This window comes from Phyllobates terribilis, unplaced genomic scaffold (assembly GCF_046119375.1).
Source record: "Phyllobates terribilis strain yellow unplaced genomic scaffold, ASM4611937v1 Scaffold_11__3_contigs__length_659146591, whole genome shotgun sequence".
Taxonomy (NCBI): Eukaryota; Metazoa; Chordata; class Amphibia; order Anura; family Dendrobatidae; genus Phyllobates; species Phyllobates terribilis.
In genome coordinates this window covers 147,275,233-147,295,412 of record NW_027362771.1, presented here as the reverse complement: position 1 = coordinate 147,295,412, position 20,180 = coordinate 147,275,233, and the positions used below count along the sequence as shown (strand labels likewise).

The 20,180-nt window shown below is 42.1% G+C and overlaps 1 protein-coding gene across 1 annotated transcript in view; it reads left to right on the top strand.

Moving 5' to 3' along the window:
- Window positions 1-20,180, top strand: part of DCN (decorin) — a 159,190-nt gene that overhangs the window by 22,876 nt on the left and 116,134 nt on the right. The window contains exon 3 of the mRNA XM_073651649.1: window positions 18,575-18,687. Within this exon, the coding sequence (XP_073507750.1) occupies window positions 18,575-18,687 (113 nt within the window). The remainder of the gene's footprint in view (window positions 1-18,574; window positions 18,688-20,180) is intronic.

Genomic DNA, 20,180 nt, shown 5'->3' with positions numbered 1-20,180 from the left:
GGAGCATCATTAAAAGGAGTGTCTATGATGGCGGGAGGCAGTTCACATCTAAGCAACAGCTCTGGGAGGGTATTCTGTCCTCATGCAAAACAATTGAAGCAGAAACCATCCAAAACCTGACAAATTCAATGGACGAGAGAGTTCAGAAGCTCCTTTCGAACAAGGGGTCCTATGTGAAAATGTAACATCACCTAGAATAAAGTTTTGAGTTGAAAACTGTTTGATTTCAGTTTCTAACAACCTGCTAATGCTTATAATTTCAAAAATGACCATTTTTTTGGTCTTTATTAAAATGAAAAGGTTGATCGAAAAGTTTGGGGGATCTAAGAGTGTGGCAACCCAGTAGTCATGATTACTTCGAATTCTGACAATATGAGGGTCATGCTGCAGGTAGTGCAGCAAGAAGGCACTTATGTGTCTTGCGCATCTCGGAGCCCCAAAATTATTTTCCGGGCTAGATGCAGCTAAAAATTATTTTTAATTTTAAATCTGGTGAAGCTTATTATAGATGGCCTAATAGGATCAGTGCTGCACACTGCTACAAAGCCCAAATTATTTTCCAGTCAAGATACAGATAAACATGATTAGTAATTTGAAAGCTTAAAACGGTTGGTAGGGTGATTTTAACCAATCATCAAGCTTTTACTCTCCCCAGGATGACACAGGGGTAGAAAAGTCGTTTCGGATCCATGATTTGTTCATCTTTATGAACGTGAGTCTGTCTACATTATCAGTGGAGAGCCGCGTGCGCTTATCTGTCAGCACACCACCAGCAGCGCTGAACACACGTTCAAACAGAACGCTGGCTGCGGGGCATGACAAGATCTCCAAGGCGTAAGTGGCTAGCTCCGGCCATTTATCCAGATTGGAAGCCCAAAAAGAGCAAGGGTCCAGTGACACAGTCGTGGCTTCAATGTTTACTTGGAGATACTCCTGTACCATCGTCTCTAGGCGTTGACTATGTGTCAGACTTCTTGTCTCCTGTGGCCTTGCAAAGGATGGGCTAAAAAAGTGGTGAAATGATTCCGCAAAATTGATGTTACCACCAGATACTGTGGTTCTGTTACGGTTTGAGTGCTGAACACTTGACGGTCCCACGGTTGGCAAGTTGGAACTGTGAGATTCACTACGTGCACCACTGGTATTTTGTGGAAAAGCACATGTAAGATTCTGCAACAGTCTCTGCTGATACTCCTGCATGCGTGCATCCCTTTCTATGGCAGGAATAATTTCTGCAAATTTAATTTTGTACCGGGGATCTAACAGTGTGGCAACCCAGTAGTCAGGATTATTTCTAATTCTCACAATTCGAGGGTCATGTTGCAGGTAGTGCAGCAAGAAGGCACTCATGTGTGTTGCGCATCCAGGAGCACCAAGTCCCTGTTGTGTTGGTGGCGAGGTAACAATCATGCTTCCTTCCTCTGTCCTCTCCCCCCAACCTCGCACAACAGAAATGTGATCAAGGTCTCCCTCATCTGATGAGTCTTCCATCAGTTCGTCCTCCACTTCTTCCTGGGCTCCTGCACCTTCCTCACTAGTTTGGCTGCTACCATGCGCCCTGGTAAAACCATTTCCCCCACCCTCACATGCCTGCCGCCTTGGTGCTGCCGACCGTCTGGACCTTGCAGATGTTAGCCCTTCCGCATACAACTCCTCCTCCTCTACTTCCTCCACCTCCTCTTGTGCCACCACCTGACTCCGAATTCTGTTTAACATGTGCTCCAGCATGTAAATCACCGGAATAGTCACGCTGATAATGGCATCGTCAGCACTAAACATCTTCGTCGCCATTTCAAAACTGTGCAGAAGGGTGCATAGGTCCCTGATCTGAGACCACTCCTCCAGCGTGATTTGCCCCACCTCTGAATCTCGTTGGCCCAGGCTATACGTCAGAACGTATTGCACCAGGGCTTGTCGGTGCTGCCACAGTCGCTGCAACATGTGCAGAGTTGAATTCCACCGGGTAGGCACATCGCATTTTAGCCGGTGAAGTGGCAGGCCCAACGACTTCTGTAGAGATGTAAGTCGCTGAGCTGCGGGATGCGAACGGCGGAAGTGAGCACACAGCGACCGTGCCCTCTGCAGAAGGCCATCTAGTCTGGGATAGTGGGCTAAAAATTGCTGGACAACCAGGTTCAACACGTGAGCCATACAAGGCACGTGTGTGACATTGCCCCGGCGAAGGGCCGCACCCAGGTTTGCAGCATTGTCGCACACGGCCTTCCCTGGTTTCAGGTCCAGTGGAGACAACCATTCATGAAATTGGTTCTCCAGAGCTGACCACAACTCCTCAGCTGTGTGACTCACATTTCCCAGACATTTCAATGTAAAAACCGCCTGATGACGTTGAGCCCTACTGCCAGCATAGTAAGGAGGTGTGCAGGATCCCTTCTGCGCAGTTAGAAAGCTTGTGGCATGACCAGACAGGCTTTGGGTGCAGGTGGAAGACCGAGAGGAGGTTGAGGAGGCAGAAGCAGTGGAGGAAAAATGACATAAAGAGGATTGACGCACAACTCGTGGGGACGGCAAGACTTGGACAGCAGCCCCTTGTCCTGCTGTCACCATAGTTACCCAGTGCCCAGTCAGCGACATGTAACGCCCCTGTCCATGCCTACTCGTCCAAGTGTCTGTGGTGAAATGCACCCTGTCACACACAGAGTTTCTCAAAGAAGCGGTGATGTTGTGTGCGACATGCTGGTGGAGCGCAGGCACACCTTTCTTTGAGAAGTAGTGCCGACTGGGCATCTGGTACTGGGGCACTGCGACGGACATAAGGTCTCGAAAATCCTCTGTGTCCACCAGGCGGAAAGGCAGCATTTCTGTAGCCAAGAGCTTGCAGATGGTGAAATTCAACCTCTTAGCTTTCTCATGGCTAGGAGGAAATGGTCTTTTACTTGTCCACATCTGAGGGACCGAGGGCTGGCTATTGTGCTTAGACGGGGTTGATAAGGGTGTCCCCGGCAAATTGCCGGTCTGTGAGGAAGATGCAGGCGGACATGTTAGGTTGCCTTGATCCAAAGGTGGTGCTATCGATGTCGGACAGCGCTCAAGACCAGCTGGTGTTACCACCTCCAAAGAAAATGATGACCTGCCAATCACGCTGGCTGTTGCGGGTAAAGAGGTGGCAGGTCTGCGCCCCAAAACAGGTGTGACTGCTGTCCCCCCAGTCACAGAGGATGAAGAGGCCGCGGATGCACAAGATATGGCAGACGGTGGTTGGCCCGGCCGGCTAGACCGCATTGTAGCACACTGAGCTTCCCACTGCAACTTATGCTTCATGTCCATGTGCCGGTTCATGCATGAAGTACTCAAACTATGTATTTTTTGGCCTCTACTTAGCTTTTGCTGACAAATGTTACAGATAACACGAGTTGGGTCATCTTTATCGATCTGAAAAAATGCCCAGGCTATGCAAGGCTTAGCACCCATGCGACCTGAAGAGCCACCACGACTTGTGGTGAGAGGCAGAGTTGTGTTTGAGGATGCAGTTGTTGACGTGCTTCCAGTACTACGTCTCTGTCCAGGAAGGCGCAACCTGACCTCGTCGTCACTAGCATCTTCCTCCACCTCCTCTGCTGACCTCATTTCTTGGCTGACTGTGGGTTGACAGTAAGTGGGATCTCCGACCTCATCATCATCACCCTGTGCGTTATCACACCCGTCGTCCTCAGAGCCAACCTGTTCCTGCCCTGACAAAAAACTAAAGTTGTCGCTCCAATCAGGTATTTGAGTCTTATCATCGTCTTCCTCATTGTCTCCACCAACAGGAGTTACAGTTTGGGAATGAGGGTCTACATTATGGTCAGAACCTTCTGCGTCTGGTCCTGGATCCGACTCATAAAGATTCTGGGCATCAGTGCAGATCATTTCGTCGTCTGGATTCACAGAAGCGCTGGAGTCGACCTCTGATTCCCAGGCTATAGTATGAGTAAACAGCTCTGCAGACTCAACCATCTGTTCTACCTCATACTCAGACGGGCAGCTGGAGATTTGGGAGCTGTGAGGAAGCAAGTGCGATTTGGGTGACACCTTTGAGGACTGGAGTATTTGTGATGTTGAAGTTGATGTGGAGGAGAGCCCACTTAAAGGAGCACTTGATATCCGTTGAAGCACCTGCTGTTTTTGTGCCTCATCTGGAATTTGTAGCGATTGGCGTGGCCGTAAGAAAGGGATCTTATCACATTGTCCGCTAAAAGAAGTAGACATTTTAGTTTGGCTGGAAGATGGTCTTTCTTCTGCACCTACCCCACGGACACAACCTTTTTTCCCCTTCCCAACACGCCTATTCCCCTTTCCACCAGCAGCAGGCCTTTTTCCACTCATTTTGGTGGTTAACTAATTCACAACTCTGGAGTTGTTTGCACAAAAAAACAATGGATGGTAACCGAGCAGAGCTGAGTGGCCAAACTGTGGTATTAGGCCAAAACTATTGGCTGGGTTAGATGCAGAAAAAAATTATTTTTAATTTGCAACCTGATGGAGGTCAGTATAGATGGACTAATAGACCAAGTCCCACACACCGCTAGAAGCCCAAATATTTTTTCAGAGCTAGATGCAGAAAAAAATTATTTTTAATTTGCAACCTGATGGAGGTCAGTATAGATGGACTAATAGACCAAGTCCCACACACTGCTAGAAGCCCAAATATTTTTTCAGAGCTAGATGCAGAAAATTTTTTTATTCAATTTGCAACCTGATGGAGGTCAGTATAGATGGACTAATAGACCAAGTCCCACACACTGCTAGAAGCCCAAATATTTTTTCAGAGCTAGATGCAGAAAAAAATTATTTTTAATTTGCAACCTGATGGAGGTCAGTATAGATGGACTAATAGACCAAGTCCCACACACCGCTAGAAGCCCAAATATTTTTTCAGAGCTAGATGCAGAAAATTTTTTTATTCAATTTGCAACCTGATGGAGGTCAGTATAGATGGACTAATAGACCAAGTCCCACACACTGCTAGAAGCCCAAATATTTTTTCAGAGCTAGATGCAGAAAAAAATTATTTTTAATTTGCAACCTGATGGAGGTCAGTATAGATGGACTAATAGACCAAGTCCCACACACCGCTAGAAGCCCAAATATTTTTTCAGAGCTAGATGCAGAAAAAAATTATATTCAATTTGCAACCTGCTAGACGTCAGTATAGAAGGACTAATAGAACAAGTCCCACACACTGCTAGAAGCCCAAATATTTTTTCAGAGCTAAATGAAGAAAAAAATTATTTTTAATTTGCAACCTGATGGAGGTCAGTATAGATGGACTAATAGACCAAGTCCCACACACTGCTAGAAGCCCAAATATTTTTTCAGAGCTAGATGCAGAAAAAAATTATTTTTAATTTGCAACCTGATGGAGGTCAGTATAGATGGACTAATAGACCAAGTCCCACACACCGCTAGAAGCCCAAATATTTTTTCAGAGCTAGATGCAGAAATTTTTTTTATTCAATTTGCAACCTGATGGAGGTCAGTATAGATGGACTAATAGACCAAGTCCCACACACTGCTAGAAGCCCAAATATTTTTTCAGAGCTAGATGCAGAAAAAAATTATTTTTAATTTGCAACCTGATGGAGGTCAGTATAGATGGACTAATAGACCAAGTCCCACACACTGCTAGAAGCCCAAATATTTTTTCAGAGCTAGATGCAGAAAAAAATTATTTTTAATTTGCAACCTGATGGAGGTCAGTATAGATGGACTAATAGAACAAGTCCCACACGCTGCTATAAGCCCAAATATTTTTTCAGAGATAAATGAAGAAAAAAATTATTTTTAATTTGCAACCTGATGGAGGTCAGTATAGATGGACTAATAGAACAAGTCCCACACGCTGCTAGAAGCCCAAATATTTTTTCAGAGATAAATGAAGAAAAAAATTATTTTTAATTTGCAACCTGATGGAGGTCAGTATAGATGGACTAATAGACCAAGTCCCACACACTGCTAGAAGCCCAAATATTTTTTCAGAGCTAGATGCAGAAACAAATTATTTTTAATTTGCAACCTGATGGAGGTCAGTATAGATGGACTAATAGACCAAGTCCCACACACCGCTAGAAGCCCAAATATTTTTTCAGAGCTAGATGCAGAAAATTTTTTTATTCAATTTGCAACCTGATGGAGGTCAGTATAGATGGACTAATAGACCAAGTCCCACACACTGCTAGAAGCCCAAATATTTTTTCAGAGCTAGATGCAGAAAAAAATTATTTTTAATTTGCAACCTGATGGAGGTCAGTATAGATGGACTAATAGACCAAGTCCCACACACCGCTAGAAGCCCAAATATTTTTTCAGAGCTAGATGCAGAAAAAAATTATATTCAATTTGCAACCTGCTAGACGTCAGTATAGAAGGACTAATAGAACAAGTCCCACACACTGCTAGAAGCCCAAATATTTTTTCAGAGCTAAATGAAGAAAAAAATTATTTTTAATTTGCAACCTGATGGAGGTCAGTATAGATGGACTAATAGACCAAGTCCCACACACTGCTAGAAGCCCAAATATTTTTTCAGAGCTAGATGCAGAAAAAAATTATTTTTAATTTGCAACCTGATGGAGGTCAGTATAGATGGACTAATAGACCAAGTCCCACACACCGCTAGAAGCCCAAATATTTTTTCAGAGCTAGATGCAGAAATTTTTTTTATTCAATTTGCAACCTGATGGAGGTCAGTATAGATGGACTAATAGACCAAGTCCCACACACTGCTAGAAGCCCAAATATTTTTTCAGAGCTAGATGCAGAAAAAAATTATTTTTAATTTGCAACCTGATGGAGGTCAGTATAGATGGACTAATAGACCAAGTCCCACACACTGCTAGAAGCCCAAATATTTTTTCAGAGCTAGATGCAGAAAAAAATTATTTTTAATTTGCAACCTGATGGAGGTCAGTATAGATGGACTAATAGAACAAGTCCCACACGCTGCTATAAGCCCAAATATTTTTTCAGAGATAAATGAAGAAAAAAATTATTTTTAATTTGCAACCTGATGGAGGTCAGTATAGATGGACTAATAGAACAAGTCCCACACGCTGCTAGAAGCCCAAATATTTTTTCAGAGATAAATGAAGAAAAAAATTATTTTTAATTTGCAACCTGATGGAGGTCAGTATAGATGGACTAATAGACCAAGTCCCACACACTGCTAGAAGCCCAAATATTTTTTCAGAGCTAGATGCAGAAACAAATTATTTTTAATTTGCAACCTGATGGAGGTCAGTATAGATGGACTAATAGACCAAGTCCCACACACCGCTAGAAGCCCAAATATTTTTTCAGAGCTAGATGCAGAAAAAAATTATATTCAATTTGCAACCTGCTGGAGGTCAGTATAGAAGGACTAATAGAACAAGTCCCACACACTGCTAGAAGCCCAAATATTTTTTCAGAGCTAAATGAAGAAAAAAATTATTTTTAATTTGCAACCTGATGGAGGTCAGTATAGATGGACTAATAGACCAAGTCCCACACACTGCTAGAAGCCCAAATATTTTTTCAGAGCTAGATGCAGAAAAAAATTATATTCAGTTTGCAACCTGATGGAGGTCAGTATAGATGGACTAATAGAATGATGCTATGCCCAAAAGATTTTACTTCACTAGGTGCAGTAAAAAAATTGGTATTCTATACACAGGTGGTATATCTTGCAACACAGATAGGCTACTCCACTGACTAACACACTCTGCAATAGGCCAAAAAGGATTAGCTTTGCTAGATTCAGCCAAATGCTGTGAAAAAAACTTGCACAGCACTGGCACAGACCTGCCTGGCAAAAACTGATAGGAACTGATGTAACCTAGTCCTGAAAAGGACTCCAATTACAATTAGTCTTTACTCCCACAATCTATCTATTTAAGAGCACAGACCTGCCTGATAAAAGTCGTAGGAAATGCTGTAACCTAGTCCTTAAAAGGACTGCAATCACAACTATTCCCTACTCCCAAGCTATCTGTATATTTGTGCGAAAATTGGCTTGAAATTAACAAGGTATAGCGCACACAGCAACAGCGGTGCCGTCTAACACGCAGCTGCAGCAGTGAGAAAATGGTGGCGACGGGGAAAATGGCTTGGTCTTATAGGGCAAGGACATGTGACATACACTGCCAATCACACATGCCCTTGCTTGTGTGAAAAAAAGCACTTCGCTCCGTGTGTGCGCTGCTGATAGGCTGACAGATTGCACCTCCCCACTGCAAATGCGGGAAAGAGAAAAAAAAATGGAGATCTTCATTGTTCCTGCAGAGATCCATCCCCTGCCCCTCCCCCCGCCCCGCTGTACACTCAAACTGCGTATTAACATTAATTTTCATCATTACTGAGAAAAAATCCAGTTATGATTTTGGTGCACGAACAGTTATCGAACATAACCTCGAACAGCCGAATTTTTCTCAAATTGTTCATGTTCGCCGACCGGCTCGAACACCGCCCAAAACAGCTCGAATTTGAGATTGGCGAACAGTTCGAGTAGAACAACGCTCATCTCTAGTTAAGTTCACACAATGCGCTTTTGATACATTTTCGCGGCAGGTTTTTCCCTCCGCGCAAACGCTGCGAAAAGACTTGTTAATTGGTCTGTCAGGTATAGCAATGCGAATTTGGATGTGCTGTGCACATGATGTGGGAATCTTCGCTCCGGATTCGCATTGCGGTAAAGACCGCAGCATGACCATTGTTTGGGTGTTTCCGGCACGAATTTGCGCCCATTGACTTGCATTGAATCGCAGCAAACCCGCAGGTATAATATCTATACCTGCGGATATGCTGCGTTTCAATAAAAGTCAGTGGGCGCAAATTCACGCCGGAAACACACAAACAATGGTCATGCTGCAGTTTTTACCGCAATGTGAATCCTTTGCTGGTTAGATTTTATAGGGGCCCCCATGTCAATTTTTTTCTGGGGTCCCCCCTGTAATCTAGCCAGTAAAGGCGAAACAAACAGCTGTGGGCTGATATTATTAGCGAGGGAACATTGTATAGTGGCCCCTTCCCCGGCTTTTAATATCAGCCCACAGCGGTCGGCTTTTCCTCTGCTGGTTATAAAAATGACGCGGGAGCCCATGCCATTTTTTTTTATTTTAGGCTCTGTGCCCACGATCCGGATGTAGCAGCGCAGGTAAATTCATATGTGTTCACTGAACCATGCGTATTTACCGCATTCTATACATTCTAGTGGTTACATTTCTGTTGCGGAGACTAGCGACTCCGCAAGAGAATTTGACATGCTGCGGTCCTGAAAGACGTGCTGGATGTCAGTGTCCACGGGTGATCCACAGCCTCTGATGCACGCATAGGTAACATGGGATTTCTAGAGATCCCATCCACTATGCTGTAACATCTGGACTCTGTATAAACATGCAGCGTCAAACCTGCAGCGGCTCCTGACTGTGGCCTCGGACCCAAACTCACCCACAGCGTGTCAATTTCTGTAGCGGACACGCTAGTCTCCGCTGCAGATTTTGATTGACGTGTCGTTATATGCGGTGGATTCACATGTACCGACAACAAAAGTGCGGAATAAGAGCACCGCGTTTTGGATGCAACAAAAATATGCTGTGTCCAAAGCGCTGCTTGTTAACAAACCAGCTGTGAGATGTTAATTATGGCCAGGGAAAATGTTTGCAAATGGCACCTTCCCAGGCTAAAAATACCAGCTCACACCAGCTACATAAATTACATGAATAGAAATGTTAATGAAGATTGGGTGAATGGGACTAACTGACACCTAGCTCTATTGTTTGATTATGACAAGTGGCCAATCAGACCTTTTCATGACCAAACTTTAGTAAAGTAAAGAGTTAAATAAACACACAGACACAGAGTAAACACTTTATTTGAAAAACAACAGACACATTCTTTAATCATTCAAATTAACCAATATACTCACCCCAGTTCTGATGGTAATCCAAGGTTTAAGCAATGCCCCACCAAATAACTTTATTTAGCTCCAAAAAGCACTCATTGATGTACAAAAACGCTTAAAAAAGCTTCAATAAACGCATAAAAAAACGCGTCAAAAACACATGTAAAATCCGCATGCATGTTTGCTGCCAAGGAGATGCAGAAACGCTCAGGAAATTTCTGATTCAAATACGCATCGTGAGCACATAGCCTTAGGGTTTACCTACAGTACAGACCAAAAGTTTGGACACACCTTCTCATTTAAAGATTTTTCTGTATTTTCATGACTATGAAAATTGTACATTCACACTGAAGGCATCAAAACTATGAATTAACACACGTGGAATTATATACTTAACAAAAAAGTGTGAAACAACTGAAAATATGTCTTACATTCTAGGTTCTTCAAAGTAGCCACCTTTTGCTTTGCTGACTGCTTTGCACACTCTTGGCATTCTCTTGATGGTTTTCACTTCACAGGTGTGCCCTGTCAAGTTTAATAAGTGGGATTTCTTGCCTTATAAATGGGGTTGGGACCATCAATTGTGTTGTGCAGAAGTGTGGTGGATACACAGCTGATAGTCCTACTGAATAGACTGTTAGAATTTGTATTATGGCAAGAAAAAAGCAGCTAAGTAAAGAAAAATGAGTGCCAATCATTACTTTAAGAAATGAAGGTCAATCAGTGCGAAAAATTGGGCAAACTTTGAAAGTGTTCCCAAGTGCCGTTGCAAAAACCATCAAGCGCTACAGAGAAACTGGCTCACATGAGGACCGCCCCAGGAAAGGAAGACCAAGAGTCACCTCTGCTTCTGAGGATAAGATTATCCGATTCACCAGCCTCAGAAATCGCAAGTTAACAGCAGCTCAGATTAGAGACCAGGTCAATGCCACACAGAGTTCTAGCAGCAGACACATCTCTTCAACAACTGTTAAGAGTAGACTTTGTGCAGCAGGCCTTCATGGTAAAATAGCTGCTAGGAAACCACTGCTAACGACAGGCAACAAGCAGAAGAGACTTGTTTGGTCTAAAGAACACAAGGAATGGACATTAGACCAGTGGAAATCTGTGCTTTGGTCTGATGAGTCCAAATTTGAGATCTTTGGTTCCAACCACCGTGTCTTTGTGAGACGCACAAAAGGAGAACGGATGGACTCTACATGCCTGGTTCCCACCGTGAAGCATGGAGGAGTAGGTGTGATGGTGTGGGGGTGCTTTGCTGGTGACATTGTTGAGGATTTATTCAAAATTGAAGGCATACTGAACCAGCATGGTTACCACAGCATCTTGCAGCGGCATGCTATTTCATCCGGTTTGCGTTTAGTTGGACCATCATTTATTTTTCAACAGGACAATGACCTCAAACACACCTCCAGGCTGTGTAAGAGCTATTTGACCAAGAAGGGGAGTGATAGGGTGCTACGCCAGATGACCTGGCCTCCACAGTCACCAGACTTGAACCCAATCGAGATGGTTTGGGGTGAGCTGGACCGCAGAGTGAAGGCAAAAGGGCCAACAAGTACTAAGCATCTCTGGGAACTCCTTCAAGATTGTTGGAACACCATTTCCGGTGACTACCTCTTGAAGCTCATCAAGAGAATGCCAAGAGTGTGCAAAGCAGTCAGCAAAGCAAAAGGTGGCTACTTTGAAGAACCTAGAATATAAGACATATTTTCAGTTGTTTCACACTTTTTTGTTAAGTATATAATTCCACATGTGTTAATTCATAGTTTTGATGCCTTCAGTGTGAATGTACAATTTTCATAGTCATGAAAATACAGAAAAATCTTTAAATGAGAAGGTGTGTCCAAACTTTTGGTCTGTACTGTATGTATAGTTAGATAACGTTGGATGCATTATTCACAGTAGGGGATGATTACAACTCCCCCCCCCCCTTTCCTGCACAATAACCTCTGGGATGGTCAAGGTCAAGTAAGGTTAATTGACATTTCCAGTCTATTGTTTCCTATAATAGCTACTGTATTGCATATCTGAATGCTACTACATTTTTATAGGTGACCCTTCAGCAAGCACAGTACGGGCTGCTGTTATTAGCACCATGCATTTATCAAACATCTGCAAATGTGACCTTACATACAGTGGCTTGCTAAAGTATACAGCCCCTTGGCATTTTTCGTGTTTTGCTACCTCACAACTGTTTTTTTTTTAAGGGTTTGCCTCAGTTTATGCAAAGAACATGCCTACAACTGTGAACATTTAGTTTTCTTTTTATTGTGAAGCAAACAACAAATATGATAAAATTACTGAAGTCAGGATTTTGTAGAGCCTCCTTTTGTGGCAATTACAGCTGCAAGTTGCTTTGAATAAGTCTCTATGAGCTTTCCATATCTTACCACTGGCATTTTTGCCTCATTCCTCAAGGCAAAACTGCTCCAGCTCCTCAAGTTAGATGGTTTCATTTGGTGAACAGCAATCTTCAAGTCTGACCACAGATTCTCATTTATATTAAGGTCTGGGCTTTGAATAGGCCACTCCAGAACATTTACCCATTTTCCCTCAAACCACTCGAGTGTTGTTTTAGCAGTATGTTTTGGGTCATTGTCTTGTTGGAAGGTGAACCTCCTTCACTCAAATCACTGACAGACTGCAATAGGTTTTGCTCAAGAATATCCCTGTACTTCTCACCATCCATCTTCCCCTCGACTTGGACCAGTTTCCCTGTCCCTGCTGATGAAAAACATCCCCCCAGTATGATGCTGCCACTACCATGTTTCACTGTGGGGATGATGTTTTATCGTTAATGAGCTGTATTGGTTTGGCGCCAGACATAGTGGCCAAAAAGTTCAAATTTTGGTTTCATCTGACCACAGCTGCTTCTTCCATACATTTGGGGAGTCTCCTACATGTCTTTTTGCAAACTCAAACTAAGTCTTACAATTTTTGTGTGTAAGTAAAGGCATTTATGGACAGATAATCCAGTCTCTGCTTGGGAACTCTGCAGGTCCGTCAGTGTTACTTTTTGTGTCTGTGCTGCCTCTCTGATTAATGCCCTCCTTGCCCGGGTTGAGAGTCTTGGTGGGCGGCCCTCTCTTGGCAGGTTTGTTGTGCTACCATGTTATTTCCATTTGATGATCATCAGAGATTGGGATATTTTCTTAGAACCCAACCCTGACTTGTAATTCTCAACAAATTTGTTCCTGTCTTGTTCTGAGATCTCCTTAGTCTTCATGTTGGTACTTGGTTAGTGATGCCTCTTGCGTAATGGTGCTGCAGCCTCTGTGGCCTTTCAGAAAAGGTGTGTATATACTGACAGACCATGTGACACTTAGATTGCACACAAGTGGACTTCCTTTCACTAAGCATGTGTCTTGTGAAGGTAATTGCTTGCACCAAAAATTTTAGGGCTTCATAACAAAAGGGGTGAATACATATGCACTTGCCAATTTTGAGTTCTTTGATCCCATAATTTTAATTTATCAAGGTGGTGAATACTTTTGCAAGCCACTGTAAGACTCGCTTTGTTGATGCTTCATTTAGGATAGATCTGAAAATTGAACTTACTCTCCTGCAGGTTACCATCACTTATTAGATATGAGGTAATCAAACTGATGAAAATCAAATTTGTGTCAAATTAGGAATTTGTTGAACACAGCAAATTTGAACAATTTGCGATTGCACCTTATGAAAAAATAAAAATGGCCACCGCCATTTTACTTATAGCAGAAGATTGCATCAGCCAAAGAAGGATCATATGACCTTGCCATACCCTGTATAAAAGCACAAAAAGTAAATAGATCAGCCATATTGAGGACTTCAAAGCTCAAAGCTTAGTCATAAAGATGAGGAAAGAAAGTCATAAACAATGAATAAACTGTACAAATAGTGTGTGACATCACAGAAATGATGACATTTGAGCCCCACTGCCTCAGCCAATTTTTTTTTTGCATTTTCATTTTTTCCTCCCCTTTTTCCAAAAGCAATAACTTTTTTTTATTTTTCCAATACACATAGATTTATGAAGACCTATTTTTGTGGGATGAGTTGTACTTCGGAATGCCACCACCCATTTTACCATATAAAACAGGAAAAAAACTCCTAATGTGATGAAATTACAAAAAATGCAATTTTGGAGAATTATGGAGATTATGGAAATACCAAATTTCGCCAGTTTTTTTTTTTGGACAAATTCAGGAATTTGTAAAAAAAAATGTTTGTTTGTGCTGCCATTTTCCAAGACCGATAAAGTTAGCTTTTTTGGTCCATGGTGATGTGTGAGCTGAGGGCTTGCTTTTTGCAAGATGAGCAGACATTGTTATTGATAACATTTTGGGATAAATACATATAAAAAGTCTACACACTTCAATTAAAATGAAAGTTTTTTGTCATGTAAAAAAAATCATACCAAGAAAAATAATTTCAGAATATTTTCCACCTTTAGTGTCACTCATAATCTGTAAATTGAGAAATCTGTACGTTGAGAAACAAACTGAAATATTATGGGTGGAAAAAGAATAATAAATAACTAATATAATGTTATTGTATAAATATGTATACTATCAAATTAATACTTTGTTCAAGTACCCTTTGAATTTATGACAGCTTAAAGTCTTTTTGGGTAGAAGTCTATCAGTATGGCACATCTAGAATTAGAAATCTTTGCCTACTCTTTCTTGCAGTAGTGCTCCAAATCTGTCAGATTGCGAAGGGATCTCCTTGTGTACTACCTCCTTCAGGTAAACCCCACAGACTTTCACATGAATTCTGGTCTGGGCTTGTTAGGCATCGGGTGTTTGCTGGATCTGAAATGGGTTCAGAATCATCAGTGGATTCTGTGGTCTCCCATTCCAGTCCAGCTGGGGCAGATGCTGCTCAGCATTGTGATTGGTCCCAATGCTTAGCTGGTGCACGAGATGTACAGGTTGTCTCTCAGGTCTTTGTTCGTAGCAACATGAAGGATAGGTTGCGGAGGGAGACAGGGCTGCTAAAGCCTAAGTCCAGGATTCTCTGCGCTGAGCATGCCCGTGACATGGCGGACCGTGATTGGTGGTTTGGGAGTCAGCTGATCCGGTGACCTGGCACCGCCTGATTGGTCGCGGGTGACGTCACCAATAATGCGACGGTGGGCAGGGCTTAATCTTTAAATAGCCCATCCACAAACATGGTGGCGCACTCTGATCATTGAGCTATGATGGTGTAATGGTGTGGACGCTTGGTCGTTTGTGCTCCACGTGTGCTTTAGCATCTGTCAGGCAGGTTTAGTGGGGGATAGGCAGCCTTAGATGGAGGGAGGCAGGTAGCTTCGTCTGACAGTCTGGCTCTGACAAAGGGGTCGCCGGCTGGGAGCCCGTATACGCCGGTGTGAATCACACACGCATCCTAGCGCCTACTGCGTAGTCCCTGTGTAGTAAACAGGGCTATGGATATATTATTTGTCGCACATCTCTCGTGCAGTTAACGGAGATAGTGCGAATCCCTATTCCCGTTCCTGTGTGCAGTAACATGGAAGGGATTGTTATTTCTGTTGGTTGTTTTACCTTCTTACCCAGAAGTTGTTTGGCCGCAGTCTTACAGGCTGCATCGCGGACCCCGGGTTCGGTTGCTTTCCATTATTAATAAAGTTGTTTGCAACCATCCCCATAACAGGGCTCTTGCTGGGTCATTCCAAAACTTTGATCTTCTTCTGGTGCAGCCATTCTTTTGTTGATTTCGGGGTATGCTTAGGGTCATTGTCATGCTGAAAGGTGAAATTCCTCGTCATCTTCAACTTTTTAGCAGAGCCCCTGTAGCAGCTGCTGAAATTCAGCCCCAAAGCATTATGCTGCCTTCACCATGCTTCAGTGTGTGTATAGTCTTCTTTTGGTGATGCGCAGTATTGGCTTTGAGCCAAATAAACATTTTGGAAATAATTTATGACTAAAAAGTTCAATATTAGTCTCATTAAACTTTATCCTACATGCTTTTTTCATACTTAATATAGTTTTGGTAAATCATAGCTGGGCTAGGATGTTTTTTTTTGTAACCCCCCAGGCAAGACATATAAAGAACAAGGGAGATTGTTTTCAAATGCAGTACCCAACCAGTACTTACTAGAAATTCCTACAGCTCTTTTAATGTTGCTGTAGGCCTCTTTGCAGCCTTCCAGACCAATATTTTTTCTTAACATTTCATCAAGCTTTGAGGAACATTCAGTTCTAGGTACTGTTACTCAATTCAACAATGAGATCCCTTTGCTGTGTTGTAAGCTGTTTATGGACCTCGGATATTGCTGTAAAATAAAATGTTAACAAAATCCTAACCTTTATGTGGGATTAATCTGAACCACTTTAAATAATGGCAGCTATACACTGTCTACTATTTAAGATGAGTTTAACTGTGATTGGCTAACTCTGAACGTAACCACATCCCCAATTATAAGAGATTGTTCACACTTATGCAGCTACATTATTTTGTTATTTCTACTTTCTCCCTCAAATGAAATTTTGTTTGTCAAATAATTTGTACAAATTATGAGTGACAGCAAAGGTGGAAAAAGTTCTCAAATGACTCTTTTTGGTATTGTTTTTTTAAAATGACAAAAAACCTGGCATTATAACATGGGTGTGTAGACATTGTATATCTACTGTATGATGTTTTAACTGTTTCTCATTTCTTTATATTGCAGCATTGTGGTGACCGAAAAAAATCTGTTTGCAGTGTTTACCTATCGGGTTAATACATTTTACATCTTGTTGGATTGGATTTTTAAGAATGCATTGTCACCAAATATGTGCATTGTTTAAACTTTTTAATATTTTTATTTTTAATGAGGTAAAAGGGGGATGATTACAATTTTTAGTTTTTTTTTAAATATTTTTGGAAACCATTTTTTTCATTTTTACTGTATTTGTTAGTCTCCCATGGGGAGCCTGCAATCATTTGATCGTCAATGCTATATACAGCACTAGTGCATTGCTGTATGTAGTAAAAATCACTGTCACCTTGTCACATACAACCCATCAGTTCCCCGCAACCATTTCACGGGCAGGCGCATGGAAGTGTGGAATGGTGTGCCCTCATGCTGGCTCGGCTGTTACAGTCAGATCCTGGCTGTATGTGACAGCCATTATCTGTCGAGTATGGTGTGGGCTTAACCTCTTGCCTGCTCCATACACTCCATACACCCAATTCCTACTTAGCCATCGGGAAGAGTTTAATGTATGAGGAAAAGGGAACAGTGTCATACACGTTGTTCAGTGCAATTGAAGGCCTCAAACTATAGTACTTTTGATTTGTGCCATTTCATTTTCCACTAATTGAATTTCCTGGGAAAATTTGACTGGCAAATTACAATTTCAAAAGGTTAGCTCATCTCTATCGTCTAAACATTTTTTTACTAATTAAAACTAAACAGTGAAACATTCTTTGATTCTCATCTGTTTTTCTTTACTTATTGTACCTTTTTATATTCTATTTTCATTACATAATTATGGGGATAGCCATCTTATGGCATGTGAAAGCTGAGTCTCATCAGCTACCTGCGGGACAAATAGTACAAAGCCACAGAAACCAACCAAGTCTATGTATCTTTCGCATAAACAGCCATGCAGGGGAAATGTGGGAGGAATAAATGGCCATATGTGGCTTCCCCTATTATTTCAGCTAAAAAGCAGGGGTTACAGTATATGCACACGTTAAGTATTTGCAGCAGACATTTATTCCACAAAAACATGTCTTTTGGCAGGAAAAGCATTGCGTAAAATATTTGTTTTTACCTTGTTTTTGCATGCTTTTTTTTATGCTTTTTTGACGCACTGTTTTCCCACACATTAGAAGAGAAAATTGACATGCTGCAGATTTGAAACTGCTTCAAATCTGCAAGGAAAAGTAAGCAGCATTTGCATGAGATTTCAGAAATCTCATTCATTTTGCTGGTATTGTAAAATGCTGTGTTTTTTGCTGGCAAAGGTACGTAAGAAAAAAATGTTGGGAAAACATGGCAAAAAAAGTCACATGTGAAGAAGCACTTAAAGAGCCCAGACCTGAGGAAATCAGTTGTTTACACAGCTGCCTTCTGCTTTACAAGGAGTAATCTCGGGAGGACAACTCCTTTAAAGAGGTTGTACCCGTTCAGAAATGTTGGTCCCTGGACAAAATTTGTTATCATAGATTCATAGAATGTTAGAGTTGGAGGGGACCTCCAGGGTCATCTGGTCCAACCCCCTGCTCAATGCAGGATTCACTAAATCATCTCAGACAGATGTCTGTCCAGCCTCTGTTTGAAGACTTCAATTGAAAAAGAACTCACCACCTCTCGTGGCAGCCTGTTCCACTCGTTAATCACCCTCACTGTCAAAAAGTTTTTTCTAATATCTAATCTGTATCTTCTCCCATTCAGTTTCATCCCATTGCTTCTAGTCTTTCTTTGCGCAAAGTAGAATAAAGCTGATCCCTTTACAGTGTGACAGCCCTTATTGTAGACAGCTATTCTACTAAATCCCTCTCAGTCTTCTCTTTTGGAAGCTAAACATTCCCAAATTCTCTGATCATTTTTCATAGGACATTGTTTGCAAAACAATGATACTCCCTGTGTCTGGTTCTTTACTCACCATCCCCAGGACCAGTGCTTAGTTTGTTGTTCCAATGTAGTATTTCTTATATCTAGAACTGTTCTTGATTAAATATACAACTACATATTTTAATCAACAATATTTTTTTCAGGTCTAGAACAAGTGCCCAAAAATATTCCAGCAGACACAACTTTACTTGACTTACAGAACAACAAGATAACTGAAATAAAGGATGATGACTTCAAGAATCTGAAAAACCTTCATGTAAGATATTCTGAAACTTTTCAAGTTGTTCAATAATTACCATAATAAAAGAATCATTAGTTATGACAAAGGAAAAGTCTAGTGAAAAATAAATAAATAAACAAATAAATGCACCTCCCATAAGGGAGAAACTCAATTACATTCCCTTGACATGATTACCAGTAGTTTAGGACAAGATTGAAACTTTGTTGGCTTCAAGGGCTGCTGTTTCTTGGCACAAGGTTAGGCTTCTTTCACTTATCAGTGTCTCCGGTACGTGTGGTGACAGTTTTCAAATGTACCGGAGACACTTACACACAGAGACCCGTTCAAATGGGCAAAACAAGCTGACATGTCCATTTTTTCACTCTGCATGGGCCGCAAAATGTTCCACACTGACACACAGATGACATTCATGTGTCATCCGTGTGACAGGTACTGGCACCTGGGAATCAGCGGTACAGTTAGAGCTGTTCCCAAGTGCAGGGTGCTGATGGCATTTGTCATCATTGTACCTTGCTCATGCTGCGATCAGCACCAGCAGGGGACAATTTTGAGAGTAGTATTCTGCCCCCGCTGTGTCCAGCAAGTGTAAAAATAAAAATAAAACAAAAAACACTTATAGTCACCTGTCCGATATACTGTCTCATGCTGTAATCAATCTGACCAACATTTCTGCATCAGTGTCTGTGGTGGCTTGAAGCGACCGCGCACACTGGGTAGCAGAGGAGAGTGACTCGCCCCAGAGAGCGGGCCCCTGACTTGCGCTGAGCTCTGTGAGCGGTGTCCTGTCACTCAGTGAGCTCAGTGCAGGTCAGTTGCCCACTTGCTGCAGCGAGTCATTCTCTTCTGCTACCCAGCGTGTACGGTCACTTCAAGCCATCGCAGACACTGATGCAGAATTGTCGGTCAGATAGATTACAAGGTGGGACAGTATATCGGACAGGTGAGTAGAAGTGTTTTTTATTTTATTCTTATTTTTCTACTTGATGGACACAGCGGGGGCAGAATACTACTCTCAGCATTGTTCACTGCTGGCGCTGATTGTAGCGCAAGCAGGGGAGAATGATGAGAGATTCCTCCAGCACTGGCACCTGGAACAGCGCTAACTGTACAGCTGATTCCCAGGCGCCGGTACATGTGATCCTGATGCGGCACACGGGTGGCACATGGTTTCCACACGTATGCCACAGAGGTACACATAGACACAATGACACCGATAGCTCCAGTACTGTTTTTTCCAGTACCGCAAATATTATGACATGTGAAACAGGCCTTAGAGAAGGCTGGATTTTTATAAAGCTGGGAAAGTTGCATCACCTGGCCTTTCCTAACGATGATAGTGAACAAGCCATAACCCAAACAGACTAATTAAGGTCTGAAACCTTGGTCAAAGTTATCTGAGCAGACAAATCTCCAAGGGAGCCCAAACTTTTGCATCTGATCATTTTTCTTTTTAGTAATTTTAAAAATGTAAAAAAAAAATAAAATTACTATATATATATTTTTTTTTT